Raw genomic sequence first — 15,852 nt, 5'->3', positions numbered from 1 at the left:
TGATTTGTCAAGACATTGAAACAGAAATATTTGCTAGTTTATGTATTACAGTAAATCGTTTAATTATTGACCCTATCAGGTTTGGCATGGCTTTATAACAACAGGGCGTGTTGATGTGAAAAACGATCTCTCGCTTCTTTGTGTTCGGTGCTCGGTTTAGTGCAAAGTAAAGAGACCTGAGTATAGAGAGAGCCGGAAAAGTCCTGAGTTGGTGCTCAGATCCTTCTCAAGCTTATGGGCTCCTTTTGTGTTTGGAGGATACAGGGAGGACCTTTGTTTGGCCTCCAAAATGTCCGAGGGCCTTGATAGTCTTCCGAGAACATATGGCCCTTGTTTGTGCATGTGTCTGTGAGGTTTATTGATTTCAATCCAATATAAGACATTTGGACAATCTGGAGGCTTCAACATCAGCATTTGAGCCAAGGAGGGTGTCGAGCATCTGTGCATTTCAGTCTGTGTATGCGTTTGTACATGGATATGTGCTCTGTGCAGGCTTCCCTCAGTAGACGTGCTCTGGCAGTAAATCTCCATCAGAAGGGGAAAGAGTGTGGTTGAGGTACATAAGAGCCATTATTATTGTCATTACTCTGTCTTTAATAGAAGTGCCACTCTCCAATGCCCCCTTTCCAAGTTTATTTTATGCTTTATGCTCATGGTGAACGTTTTCACAGTACAGACATGTTTTCAAGCTAATGAGGCTGAAGATGACACACTCTTTCTCCTCACCTTTATCCAGTTTCCCCTTGGCTCAAGACTCTTGGCTCTCCTTTTATCTCAAGTGGGGATTTACAAACAACAGTTTGTGTCTACAGACCAGGGCTCGGGTGTTGTATACCAGTCTGACTAGCCAACTTGTAGAAATTAAGAACATGTGTGTAACCGTGTGTGTGTGTGTGTGTGTGTGTGTTCGAGTTAAGAAGTTGAACTCATCTCTAGTGTTGCTGTTACTGTTTAACAAGGAAGGCGAGAAGTTGTTTTGATTGAAATAGATGGAACATTTGACTTTTGTAGCTGGAAGAGTGTTATGTCCTTGTTATGAATCAGAACAAGGGAGACATGTGTTTAGAATGAGCGGGGGTCGGAGATAACCTGACGTGCCAGATGTTTTGTTACACAGAACCATCTGAGAAGCCGTCATTGGAAACTGTTTGGAAAAGAGCAGGCACTTTCAAAACATACTTGGCAGTTGATTGGATGAACCATCTGTCAATCAAACCTTTACTAAAGCCAGTCTTGAGACAAGCGAAAACATTGAGAAAAGCCTTCAAGGCCGTTCTTTGCTCTTATTTTAATGAAGAAATACTCTCCACTGATGCTAATACAGCGTCAACACTAACCTCTTTGGGATCCACCATAGCTGTTTTGAACCTTTTGAACATTTGCGTCTCACACACACCTAAATCAAGCCTGTAACTACCAGCACAGGTTTGGAAGATGCTGATTGGGCCAGACAATGGCGGGCCGGACACAAATGAATTACTTGAAGCCTGACTATAGATTTTTGTGCGAGAATCCAGATGCTGTGTAAGGTAGAAGAGGTTATCAGAATAAATGATTTTTGCTTTGTCATTTTACTAAACAGGCCTCAAATTTGCCTCTTTGCAGAAACATTTACAACTTCCACTCAGACGCAAATCCCTTCAAAACAGGTATTACACATTATGAGCATTACAACTTTAGCTTTTCCTGTCACTTGCAACAGTTTTACTCATCTATTTTTACCTCACAAACAACAGGATCACCTTACTTTTTCTAACGGCAAGACTTCTTTTGACTGCCTCTTGTCAACAGTTCCTTCCATGATATTATAGTTGTAATCAAGCAATCCATTTGAAGGTCTGCTGGCAGGTGGTATATTTTATAGGCATAACAGATTTAAGTAGGGCAAACAAAATCAGGTCTTAGTATAGAGTCATGTGTCATGTTTCTTTACTTAATTTGCTTGTTTTCTACCATCCATTTAAACTCTGAGCCTGAATGGGTGGCAGTTTAACGTGGACCTTATATTTGGAGTGTTTTTCATGACCTCTGCCTTCCTTTTCTGTTTGGGGTAAAAAAAAAAGTAATACAATGCTTTTGAAATCCTTTTGAAACACATAGATAAGATCTGTTGTTATGATTATATCGGTGTTATATCACACATTTGCGTATACCATTACCTAGAAAGGCACAGTCACATTATATAATATAATTAATTACGTTTGCCTCCATCTGTTTCTCAGTGATTTAATAATCGTAATATCAGGGACGGGCTGATACAACGCATCTGGGTTTTATTTGCTCTCATTGGATTCAGCTGATGTATTAGCCATAAAAGTAAATTTTTATAATTGGAATTTGTCTGACACGGATTATAAAAAGGCATAGAGAGTACTGGCACTTATTAATAACAGGTACATACTAGATTAGATTTATGCATTTAAAATACTGGGATGTTTTGTGCAGAACAGTGCTGCCGCCGTAGTTGCTAAGATGGAGCGTCTGGATATTAATAATTATCGTCTTATGCCGTGAACTTGGTAAATATGTGTAAAATGATGAGGTTTTCTTTATTTATCCTGTGACAAAGTGAGTGCTATAAATATTTCTGGGCTCCCATCCCTCTCTCCTCCGTGCCATCAATGCACGTGCCTTTTTACCGTCCTTGGGGACTTACTGTTGAGAATGCATTCATCCCAGTGATCATAGTAGAAATACAGGAATTTGCATCCATGATCTCCAGCAGTCTGCATTTTGTTTTCAACAACGGGAGAACTTCCTAGTTTAAAGAACGGACTGGATGTGTAACAGGATTTTACACATTACCTCGCAACATTAAAGCATTTAGAAAAAAACCTTCAATGCTAATATTTTACATATATAATGTGTAAAGATGTTCTGTAATTTAAAGGTATTAAAACCCTAAATTAGGTTTTTCAGTGTTCGGTCAGGTTTAGTGAAATTCTGTGCAAAGTAGTAAGGTTTGTCAGGTTTACTAGCGCTCTGGATATTATTTGTGTGCTTATGAAAAGCGTTTACTGATAGGTTCCTTATTTAACACACCTTTTAAAAAAAAAAAAAAGGTTTTGTTCATTTAACCATAGATCATTGTAATGTAAGCTTATTTAGGCTTATAGTTGACGCCTTTGCTTTAATCTCTTAACAACAGCAAACAAATAAAGCTTTGTGTTTGTTTGAAAATGAAGAAAGGTGAATTAACCTGATTACAAAGTCCATAACTCTTAGCAGATTACTCAAACGTTAAACCTTTGATTGCCCTCTGGTTTTTGGTGTTCTTGAAGAAAGTTGGATTGGACGACACTGGACTCGGATTTAGGAGAAGAATCAATCATTGTCAAAAGATGAAAAATCAAATCAAATCTTTCAAAAATTTGAAAGCTCGTCTGCAGTGGTGGCTGGCTGGAGGCTCTGGCATTTGCATGGTCTTCCACCTGATGTTCCAATTTCCTCCTTCAGTCCAAGACTTGTGTCAACCCTGTGATAGACTGGCAACATGTCCAAGGTGTACCCAGCCTCTTACCCAATGTGTTCCCGGTCTATTTTGACCCCCGCAAAGGATAAGTAGTTATTGATGAATAGATAGATGAGTAAATGGATACAACCAAAAATTTTGGAACTGGAAGTAGCGTTGCTTGGTTGAGTGCTGGATGGGTGTAAAAGTGTGCAGCCATCACCACCCTCGGCCCCTTTTTTTAATGACTTAATCAAATCAATGACAAATCTATTTAGAGTGCTTTGACTCTTGCCATCGCATGGGGAGGAGGTTGGAGTAAGTGTAATGAGCCATAGGAGACTTGTGAATTGCCACCTACTGGTGTGATACTTTACGGGGGCGTTTGCTTGAGTGCAGGGGCTTTCGGCAAGCCAAGCAGTCTGTCTTGAACAGTGGGTTGTTAGAAAAACACACCAAGAGATGGGGGGTGGGAAAGGATGAGGGGAGAATAGGTGTTGGAAGCTGTAGCTAGTGCCACCTGTGTGTACATGAATAATTCATCAGTTTGCACATGGAAAGGGTTTTGTCACCTTCCCTGTGAGAAAAAAGGTAACAATGGAAACCAGCTCCTCTTGACTCCAATTCATTAGCAGCATTAAATCATAGTGGTTAGTTAAGTCAAGCCCGGGAAATAATGTGAACTCTGGGAAGCCCTGCACATGCCAAAGTAAAAATGAGCGCTCAATTTAGTTACTGTATTTATTGTATTAATATTTATTAAATGACTTTCTTGTAAATACAAAATGGAGACAGAGCTTCCCCTCAAGTTGGGACAAAGTCTCATTGCGAGACTCATCTCAGGTGTGTGTCACCTGCATTTCTCATTTCTGCCACTTCAGCTCTGAGCAGAAAGGTCACGTCAACAGATCCAGGAGACAGATATAGACAGATAGCTGGTCTGGCCAGTTTTCCACGGTGGCAGGATTTTACAGTAGCCTCTCTTGCAAAACTCTCACGTTACTGGTGTCTCATTTCACTAGCTCAGGGCAGCGGGCGAAACTCACCGTCCTTGGGTATGTGCCCTCTCTCCCCTTTGTCTGTGTAATGTATTGCTCAATAGTCTTTTACCAATGTGTCCATCTATCTTTTTATATCTTTCTGCTGCTTTTCCTTGCCTTGACATACAAACCATTCTAACGTAATGAGATGATAATGTGTGGGACACAAATCAAAGAGGAGGTCCCTTGTTTCTTCGGTATGTCAACAAAGCCACAGTGATGAGGTGACTTTGACATCGTATAATTTACGATGACTGGATACTAGCGCAGTTTTTTTATTTTATTCAATGCATTCCTTGTCCTTTTTAAAGCTCTGCTCTTCCATTATCTTCTGATAGGATGACAGAGTGAGAGGTTGAGCAGCCAATCACCATACCTATTGGCTTGTTTACACTCGGTGCCATATTCCACAGCCTCTGGGAATACATCAACTCTCTTTATTACTCATGTCAATTCATTCTTGATACTTTCTTTACAATTTAACATATCAATTGATAGGAATACAGTATAATTTCTATAAGCAGCAATAATGAATATCACCATTTTGTCTGATTCAAATGTCAGATTTTTCACTCTGGCACTTCTTACATTACATCTTACTTTTTATCTATTTTTATCAATACACAGACTGTACTTCAGAAAAACAAATATAAATATAAAAAATCTATCAAAATCTTTATCTAAAGGGATTTGCATTCTGAATTAATGCCGTGCAGCTGCAGGTGACAAAATCAGTTGCTGCATTAAATCATAAAACTCTCTGAGGGCTTCTAGTGGGCAGGTGTGGCATGACAGGGTTTTAAAAAGCCAGCAAAAGGTGAGAACACAAAAACACAAAGAGACTGATACAAGGGAGAATCAAAGACAAGGAGAAACGGGGGATACGAGACATGCGGCACATGACGGGTTGCCGGGTTTGTTGACAAGACACAAACAAACCGTACTGCACAGAATGCGTGTCAGCTGTACGTCAGCCAAAACAGCAGACAAACATCTGACAGCTGTAGAAAAACAGGACTCAAAGCATTTAAGGCCAAAACAGCAACCAAACTACAGCTTGTTTAAGTATGTGGAAAATACAACTTAGTTAGATACTTAGACAATGCCTTTTTCTTCTTTCGTTTTTTCTCGTTTTCTCCTGAACCTACCGCTCTTTACTTTTAAGGTGTGTTGTGATGAGAAACAGCAAGCATTTAAGCAACAGCTTTTTTGACAAATGTTGTCAGTTGAAAAGAAATGTGTTCCTCAATTTTATCTTAACTTGTTTATGTTTATTACATAACAACATATTTGGGCCTACAAAGTGAAAAAACAAACATGCTTTAGTGAGAAGGATTCACACAAAATCACCCAATTCCCTTGTTTTTCTCTTATGTTTCCATAGACATGTCAGTCCAAGGTGTTTGATCTATCAGACGGAGTGTCCCAGTATGCATGGTTCCCCTGTCGTGAGGCTCATAAGACAGCCTGGGGATATCATACCTATCTGCTCAAGGTAAGAGCTATCTCAATGAATGATGCATTTTGGTGCAGTGTTTGTAGAAAATACACTCCTCATTGGGGATACTATAGTTAATTTCTGTCACCTGATATTGATGCTTTGACACATGAGTCAAATTAGGAAAAAACAAAGAGTAAAACTTCAAGAAATAGCCGTAGAATCCAGTTATTGAAGATTGGTACTTTTTTCCCTCCTTCATTCAGGCCCACTTTTCTCATCCCATGGTGGCAGCAGCAGTGATTATACATCTGGCTGCTGATGGGACTGGCTACCTTGACCAGACGCAGTGTAACATCACTGTTCAGCTGGTGGACACCAAAGAGGGCATCCATAGTTTAGGTGAGAACTGTCTTCTGTACTTTTAAATTGCAACCCTTTTAATTCACCTCCAGCTTCAGATTGCTAAATATGACTCAAATGTGCTTTGGCTACTGTAACTAACTAGAGCTTTATACAGTTGATCAGATATAATATTGAGCGAAGCCTCCTTAAGCATATGTCACACTCATCTGTCTTTTCAGCTTATGCAAATGTCTTCATTAGAACACTGAATCACTCTTTTCCAGCCTTTTCTTCTCCACTACTTCACTTCTAATGTTTGCCACTCCAATTCCTTCTGATCTCACTCCCCTCACCTCAATCTCAATACACTTTGTCTCTTCTCCATTCCCAATATCTTCTCCCCAGGTGAGTGGCGTCTCAGCTGCCGCACCAACCCTTTGGTGATCCCAGTGAGCCATGACCTATCAGTGGCCTTCTACCACACCAAGGCTATCAAGGTGATGTTTGCCTCTCGCCTTGTGGCCATCTCCGGAGTAGGCCTGCGCTCCTTCCAGTCCTTCGACCCCATCACGATAAGTGGTTGCCAGAGCAATGAGATCTACAACCCAACGGGCCAGAGGTGAGTCTGAGGGAATGGGGAATGGAACACTGGTGAACATGAGGCCTACATATGTTACACACACATCGCAACGAAAGACACGCATATGAAATCATAAGATTATGTGCACACATGTCTAAACGGGCATGAAGCCACACACAGAAACACATGCCTTAAAGGTACAAACTTGATTTAGAATAATGCTTTTCCCCAAACGTCTATATAGGTGTACATGTGATGATCACCATAGTTTATCTTGACTTTCCTTATGGAACTTGATACACCAGGATTATAGGAGCAGTTTCTTTAAACTAAACCCGGGTGTACGAATACACCTGAGAAATGCATTGAAAGCACCATATGAAATCAGCATAACAAGAAATGGCAAAATAAGTTCTGTATTCTGTCATAATCACAACCTCAGAGGGCTTTATAGTCACGGATAAAGAAAACTCCCCCAAAACATACAGAAGAGGGATCCCTCTTCCAGGATGGACAGACATTCAGTATGTGCTGTATATGCAGAGTAGACAGAAGTGTCAGTAAAATAAATATTAAGTGTAATTAGTGAAAGTCTTTCAGGCAAGCAACTTCCAGGTGGTAAGAGCTTGACCACAACATGCCTTTCTAGTGCCAGGAAAGAGGACAGACTACACATACACACAAGATGAGAGTCAAGGATGCCATCCAAACAAAAGAAGAAGAGGCTAGAGATGCTAAGAGCTGTGTCCGTGTGTGCATTTTTTAAGCCAAAGAGAGGGAGAGGCATGTGTTAATGAATGAGGCTAAGAAGCTGTTTAATGTTAGAGGTCTGCCCAAAGCTACAGCTATAACAATAAAACGTTCTCCGTACCAAATATAGTATCACTGGAAATTTGCAATTAATTTGGACCTGTTGCTGAGCTCCGCAAATTTCCAACAATAGAACCGCCGTGCTGCTGCCTCTAGCACTAAATCTTGTTTACCACCGCAGTTTGTTTGTATTGAGTTCGGCTGAAGTGCACACACACACACACACACACACACACACACACACACACACACACACACACACACACACACACACACACTGCATACAAATAGTCCTTTTTATTTTTAAAAGTCTTGCCAAACTTGCCAAATCACTTTGGCATTGTTCAGTATGGCTCAGCAACATTGAGGTTGTCAGTCTCCATTTTCACAACTCTAAATAGTTATTTAAATAAATGACCTGTCAATCAGGCATCAGAAGTGCTTCCCTAGGGTCGAGCAGTACTCCATATTTGGAATGTCTCTGTTTACGACGGAACAATGCGTAACAGCTGAAAACCTAGCATCTGAAGGAAATAAAGATGATAAAATGTATTTTTAAAGCCCTAAACAGTTATCCAAACCATTTCTAAGAGCTGTTGGCAAGACCCTGAATAAACAATTAACACCTTTTCAGCTACAAATGTAAATGTTTTGAGTCTCCAGTACCTTTTTAATTTGAACTACTAACCATATGATGTCAATTCACTCCTCACAAACATAGTTAAACCAGACCACACACGCACAACGAGTCCCAATTTTCCCAATTTCCACACCACTGTCATGCATGACACAATTCATACTGATGATGCTCCCACAAACCCTTTCAACAAGAAGTGCACTAATGAACACCACAATGCACACAGAATGGATGCTCGGGGGTCTGTGCAGAGAGATAGAGCTGTTTGTGGCTTTTGTTGTGTGCCATCCACAAGTGAAACATCCAAGAGCACCTAAATAGATTAGAAATTTGCTGTGTATTTGCACCAGCCATGAAATTGTTGTCGGACTAGTTGCTTTCTCCCAGAGTTCTCGTGACTTTCCTATCTTTCATATTCTCTCACACTTCATCTAATTTCCGGAGGCTCCTGAAAATAAATGTGTTTTTATGAGGGCAAGTCAACCAGACATGCCCGCTAATCTTTCAGACAATTTGACTTGAACACGCTACAGGCTGAATATTATTAAATATTATTCGGATCAGTTATTATTTACCGTTCTGTCCTTACAACATCAGTAAAGAATCCCGGCTCGGTCTCTTTGTCTTTTTCATCGATCTGTTTCTTCTTTTCAATCGTCTCCAATTTATCGTCTGCGTTCTGTTGTCTATATCGCACTTCTCTATATCCACATCTTTCTGTCTTCCCTTCTTCCTTATTCCATTCCCTTTCCTTGCTTTTCCAGATCTCCCCTCCTCCTCCCCTTGATCAAAATGTTATCCCATGCTGTCTTCTCATCCTTTACTTTTCACGTCATCTTCCTTTCCCTCTAACTCTTTGCCGTCTCCTTCTCCTTAATTCTCCCCTTTCGGTGCCTCCTGCTCCCGCTTTCATTCTCTCATTCTCCTGGGCTAAGCAGCACATTTCCCGTAATACTTATGCCTCCACAAAACACCACATCCCTTTTTCCCTGAGTTGTTAACAACAGAAGCTATTAACATGACTCAGTTTTATGTTCCATGCTTGTCTTTTGCACTATTTTTTCATCACGTATCACCTCTTACTACATGGAGAATTGTTGGAGTTCTGTTTTTATACGTTTTTTCTTCTTTTTGTCATACTTACTATTCTATTGCGCTGTATGCTGTACTTCTCATCCACAGGGGAAGAGGATAGTTTTACAGGTAGTTAATTGTAATTTACTGTATGTCAGAAATTCCAGAGTGACTAGCAAGAAACCACAAAGAGATTTTGTTCCAAGCCAAAGTGGCCACAGAGGAGGCTTAGGCTTCCCTAGTTTGTCCTTAAAAAGCCTCGACGTGAGGGACTGCTGCTCTTGTGCTTTATAAACTGTTTTTCACCTGCTCAACTTACAATTTTATTAACATGAGCATTTTAATTCTAAACTTAGAATTTTACAAAGAGCTCATTTGATTTGACGTTTGCTTTCTTTTAATGCCAACTTCTTTTTAATGGGAGGGACAGTGAGGTAGAACAATGGACATGAGTCATAATCTAGCTGCATAGAAGGTTTGTGTCATTTATAATTTGAGTGAAATATTCTGTCTGCTCTTTTCATCCATTTGTTTTTCTGCAAACTATAGATTCCATTCTTGCAGGAATGAGTTTAACAATGTTTCTCCAGACCTGTATTTTCTTTCATCCTCTCTCTGTGCCCCCATACCTTCCTCTCTTCCTCTCCTTCTCTCTCCTTCGGCTTCATAGGGGAACCCTATACTGTAGAATGTGGACTGTTATAAAAAGGTGCCTTGGGCATCCAAGCCTTCCAAGAGCATTAAATGCCTTCTCCATCAGTCTACCAACATAAAGCTGTGGCCAAACTCTGCCATTGTAGCCCGCACATAATATATCCTGTCGCTCTTAATTCACAAACTGCACTCTGCCGTGTGTGTGCACATGCAGACACCCCTTTCATGCGCATAGCATAATATGGCAATCTTTTCTCCATGTGGTTTATTGATTTGATATGTTAAACAGTCATTGATGGATGGATGTGGTTTACTCAATGCTTTTCTGTGTGTGAGAAAATGTGTGACTGCTTCCATGTTTGAGTGTCTGCAGTGTTATTTTATACATTAAATTTATGTTGGTTATAACTTTAAATGTGGTTTTTAGTTTCTTTTTTTCTCTCTCTCCCTCTCTCACATTCTCCCTTGTAGTTGTGTACATTATTCGTGCGAAGCCATTGACTGCCAGGAACCCTTAATCCGCAATGCAGAGCTCAAGTGCAGTAGCCCTGGCCGCCACTTCTACAATGGAGACCGCTGCACCATCTACTGCAACTCTGGATACGTCCTGCAAATCCACCAGGACGATGACATCATCAAGAGCCAGGTAAACACGCTGCTACACACGTGTTTAAATACACACAGGCAGTCAGAGAGCTCCGTGCACAAAGAGGAACATGAGTGCATAAATGTACACATGCAAATGCTTAAGTGCAAAAGCATTTCTGCAGCATATGGGACCATGCGTGCAAACATGCATTTGTGAATGCACACATGAACATGCATTGATGCAAACTCAAGTACACAAATAGCCATATGAGAGAAGTGCAAACACGCTTTCTTTCAGCTCTCCTCTCTATCTCTGCATTTACTTTGTCACCTGCAAAAACTGGGCTTGGCACGGCAAGCCTCCAGGGAGGATGACATCATGAACATCCAGGTAGATGAGTGCAGCACTGAGGACTGGATTTGCCACAGTCTCCTCCTCTTGCTTGCTACACATATATATATACACACACACACACACACACACACACACACACACACACACACACACACACATTGTCACACTCGCATGCATGCACACACACACACACAGCACAAATTCCATACTAGCACAGACATAATAGTGTTTAGTCTCTTGCTGAGCGTGCTGCACCAGTCACTTTGTACAGCTACTCCACCGGGACGATGACATCATTGCATAGTGTCTGCTCCCTCTCCCTCCCTCGCTCCATCATTGCTCATTTCGCACACATTGAAGTCTCTGTTATAGGGCAGAGAATTTGCTACTGCTCTCTCGCAGCAGCACACATTAAATGCTTCCATGTCGATACCAACACACATACAGTAAAGTAGAGACAATCTCCTGCACAAACAGGACACGGATGCGGACAGATACAGTATACAGTATACACAGATGCGTGCACACCACAAGTAAACAAACAAACAGGGTAGTTGACACCGCATCGTAAACCTTTTGGATTGGGGCCAAGCTGCTGTAAAGACCATATAAACGCTTTATCCTTCTCCACGGCTCTGTAAAGAAGTCTGCAAGACAATCTATTAATGCTCCCTCAGAGAGATGGGAGGTTCAGAGAACAAGGAAAATGTTGTTCTTATATGTATTTCAGTCTGGAACTGCGGAGGTGTGTTTTTGAGGCAGAGAGAAGAGTAGAAGAAAGGTTTTTTCTTTTCTTTTTTTTTGGTATTCGGTCAGGATTCTGACCTTGTTTTCACATTGCTGTTGCTGGGATCTGTAAGTCGTCATAATTGGAGGGTTTCTAGAACCACGCAGTCATTCAGCTGTCCCTATGCCTTCCACTATCTGCACACAGAAATAAGCACATTTATAATATATATGTGTGTGTGTGTGTGTGTGTGTGTGTGTGTGTGTGTGTGTGTGTGTGTGTGTACATGCAGGGAAGCACATTTACATCCACATCCATACATGCTGTATGTACACACACTAGGAGAATAGTTTGTGCATTGAGTTTGCACAAACTTCTAATTGCATTCGATTTTGATTGACAGTCCACTATTGTGGCTATTCATCAATGTCAATTCATTTAGTTATAAATTATGCTTTTCAGAGAGGGAGAGGCAGGAAAGTACAGAGGAGGGGGTGGGGGGGGGGGGGGGGGGCAGGAGAGAATAGAAAACAAAGTAGTGCTGTGCCAAATATAAGTTTTTGGACTTTGAAGGTTTGCCGCAAATGATGACTGACAGTTCAAAGGTATTTAGAGGACATGTTATTTATGAATAACCTTTTAGCATCCATTCATTCTATTAAAACGCATCTGGTCAGTTTTGTTTGTTGGTTCAATATCAAATGACATTTTGCAATTCATTTGATGAAATTATGCTCCCCGAAAATCATTTTAAGCTCATATAATAGCCATATAATGTCAGTCAGGACGAGTAAATCACTGCGCTCAGCTGGCATGCCACTGGTAAAAATGTGATGTTGCAAACTAGATGTGCAGACTGAATAATGTTTATAATTACCATTTTTACTCACCCTGGCTGTCATAGCAGGAGGGCTTTATATTATTAGCTTGTTGATCCATTTCATGTCTAGTGTTTTTTTTCTTAAAGAGTGAACAACTATTTCACCAGTTGCGTGTCCCTCCAGGAGCAGTAGAAAATCTCCTCCCGAAAGCCTTTGTACTTTAAGTTGGAACGCAGAAACTCTCAATGGGCACCGTTTACTGTAAACTGTGTTTGTCCAATCAGTGTAAACCATCAATTTTGACATTTATTTTCCTTAGTTTTGACAGCAGAATGCAATATTTTGAAGCAGGTTTTTACTGCAAGCTGTAGAATCCAGCGGGGAAAACTTATGTTTTTTCTTTGACAGCAACTGCACCACATCTGTGATAAACTAAACTGTACGACTGCAGGGCGGAATTGGACAAATAGTACAATAAAGACTTGAAAGAAACATTCGGGCCATCCATTTGAGATGTCGAGAAAGACAGATGTAAGAAAATGTGCTTCATGTCAAGCAGTCATTGGAATTAGTCAAAGGGCCAGTAGTCAAAGGATCCAGCCAGATTCTAAATGAAATGCACAAAAAACTTTACTTTAGATTTTCTTTATCCTCTCTGTCTTAATTATTTCCCCTCTTCTTGTTTTCAGTAACACAAGAGCTTAAAAAAAGACACACACACACCTCAACACCAGGGTTGAAAAGTGCAGCGTGAAGCACAATCTTGTACATTCTTGTCTCACTGGTTCTGGGAATTATTAGATAATGCTATCTTCAGAACAAATCTGTTTCCATCTTTTGGTTAATTTGTATATGTTTGTTTTATTGTCTGTTTTCCCTATCGTTGTCTCTCTCTTTAAAATGCCAATGGAACACTGAGCGCTGGCACTAAAAAATAAAGTTTTTTTTTCACATTGACTTCTCCTTTAACAGGCTCTATATATGTTTTACAACTTTCCACCATAGAACATAAACCACCATTACCTGCCCACTACATGGTCGCCCATCCGCTTTACTCTTATGACTAAAACACCCTCTTCAGATCTTATCAAAGCAATGTTGCAAACAGTTTAGAAATAACTGGTATAATGTGAGCCATTACATCCAATATACATTTAAGGTCTAAATGGCTATCAGCATATTATTTTGATCGTATTCATTCGAGTGGGCAGTCAGCCAAGCTCAGTTTAAAAAAACTGCCATAAAAGATGTTTTATGGCCTCCCAATTGCAGACGTTATGATGTTCTCATGCATGGCTTTACTGTGTGTGCTCCAGTTTTCTGTAAGGTACTGTAGTAGAAATGCTCTTGCCTTTGACCTTCATCAAGGCACTGACCTGAGAGCTGGAGCCGATCGAGAGGTGCTAGTAAGGATGGGTCGAATGCAGAGGACAAATACCAGAGTGGGAATTAATAAACTATAACCTAAATCAACTTTAAGATCTTATTCTAGGAACTAAAATGGTAAACAAATAAACGATACCTATGGATGTTTTTGTAACTTTAAACATTGCTTGTTTGGTTTTGACTATTCAATGTTTAAGAAAAATACTTCTAGTTCTAACTTCTAACTTCTGTGTGTGTCCCGGTGTCAATTGTTCATTCAGCTCGTGTTACATACTAAACACATGTCACCATTTGAAGTGTTTTCAATCATTCTCATAACCGAACGCCACCCGAATATTCTGTTTCACAAGGAAATGTTTCACTGGGGCTATTTTTGTTTGTCACTTCTTACCTTTACTCCCCCTGTGCTGGGGGTCATGGAAGGGCATCCTGCTTTCATGCTGCGCCGAGTCTTATTCTGTTCTGATAGTGCCGCAGCAGGGGATACCTGCACTGGTCTTCACCCTTGTAAGCCTTTAAGCAAAATCTATGTGAGTAATCCTAGTTTCTAAAGCAGCACTGTTTCAAAAGGGCTTTTCCATGAGGACTAGACAATAATGAATTATACTTAATTCCTCTACGAAGCAATACTGTAATAACTCTAGCTATCAATGGACAACTCTGTGTTATTACTATTCTTTTTCTACATGCTAATGTGTTTGTGTGCCATCCGAGCTAAAGCAATCCCCTAAGATTAAAGAAGAGGCCGTCAGTCTGTCAGTTCATTTGTCTGTTAGTCTGTCTGGCTTGAATTAGGCAGAGTAGCCAAAGGTTGTTAAAATTGCTTCTGGAAGAAAAATAGTCAGCTGTAAATTTTTTACAGGAAGGAAAATTCCCACACATTTACACACATAGTGTACACACAGGCATACGAGCCTTTATACGCTTACACACTTGGGGATACATGCTTGATTAAATGCGAAAACAACTCATGGGAGATGTACGTAAATGTGTGTTTGTGTGCACATTCATTTGACCACACTTTTACACACATGTCGGGCAAAACTTGTAACTTAACACCACTTCACAAACCATTTCACAAACTTACTTAACATTCCATTTGCACACATATTTACAGTCAGCACATTAACACTAAATGGATCCTTCCACATTTCTTCCATGCAGACTTTGTTCACAACCTCCCATCAAGATTGACTCCTTCAACTCTACACCCAGTTATTTTTCAGCAGGCACTCACATGCGATGCATATGTTACTTTGTTGGATATCCAAATATGAAAGGAGGTTATTTATTTTAAGGGAACTTGATACTGTTATGCAGTATCATATAATGGGATCAAGATGAAAGATAGAAATACATGGGAAGAGAGAATGTTATGAAGCAATAGATATGTAATGCTAACCAAGTCCAGCTTGTGTGGCCTTAGAATTTGGCCACTCTTTAACATGGGTAATTACGGTCAACCAAAAACACAGGTTTCCCTTTTTTTTGTTCAGAGAGGGAAAAGTCAAAATGATTGAGCTCTTACAGCTTTGTTGTGAAATTTCTTGGCACCGCTATCAATTTAAGCATTCCTGTTGCGTTACATGGTGCTATTTAATGGCATAGGATGAAAACAGTTGAGGTTTGGATGATTCAGTGGCTCCCCATTTTGGACTCATCTCTGCAAATATGCCACAAGCCAAATCATTTACAGGAATCGGAGCTATTTCTAATAGAAAATAGACTTATGTTCAGGAAATGTTTCTGGTGGGGAAAAAAACCAGGAACAAGAAATTGTTGTTTTGAATTGTGATATTTTAGAAAATTTCTGAATGCCATTTCGGTTCCCAGGAACTCATACAGTACAGTAGACCAGCAAATACCTGGTCCTAAATGCTATGTTCTATTCACAATCTTCTCATCATGCTTGAACAGGAATGGTTAATGCAATACCTGTGGCCTTT

At 40.2% G+C, this 15,852-nt stretch overlaps 1 protein-coding gene across 1 annotated transcript in view; it reads left to right on the top strand.

Annotated features, from left to right (window-relative positions):
* The window catches only part of pappaa (pregnancy-associated plasma protein A, pappalysin 1a), an 80,286-nt gene that overhangs the window by 43,586 nt on the left and 20,848 nt on the right, over window positions 1-15,852 (top strand). Inside the window, exons 11-14 of the mRNA XM_029444833.1 lie at window positions 5,876-5,986; window positions 6,196-6,331; window positions 6,680-6,893; window positions 10,501-10,675. Coding sequence (XP_029300693.1) covers window positions 5,876-5,986; window positions 6,196-6,331; window positions 6,680-6,893; window positions 10,501-10,675 — 636 coding nt within the window. The remainder of the gene's footprint in view (window positions 1-5,875; window positions 5,987-6,195; window positions 6,332-6,679; window positions 6,894-10,500; window positions 10,676-15,852) is intronic.

Source organism: Cottoperca gobio, chromosome 12 (genome assembly GCF_900634415.1).
Source record: "Cottoperca gobio chromosome 12, fCotGob3.1, whole genome shotgun sequence".
NCBI classification, from domain to species: Eukaryota; Metazoa; Chordata; class Actinopteri; order Perciformes; family Bovichtidae; genus Cottoperca; species Cottoperca gobio.
This window is presented reverse-complemented; position numbering and strand designations above follow the sequence as displayed.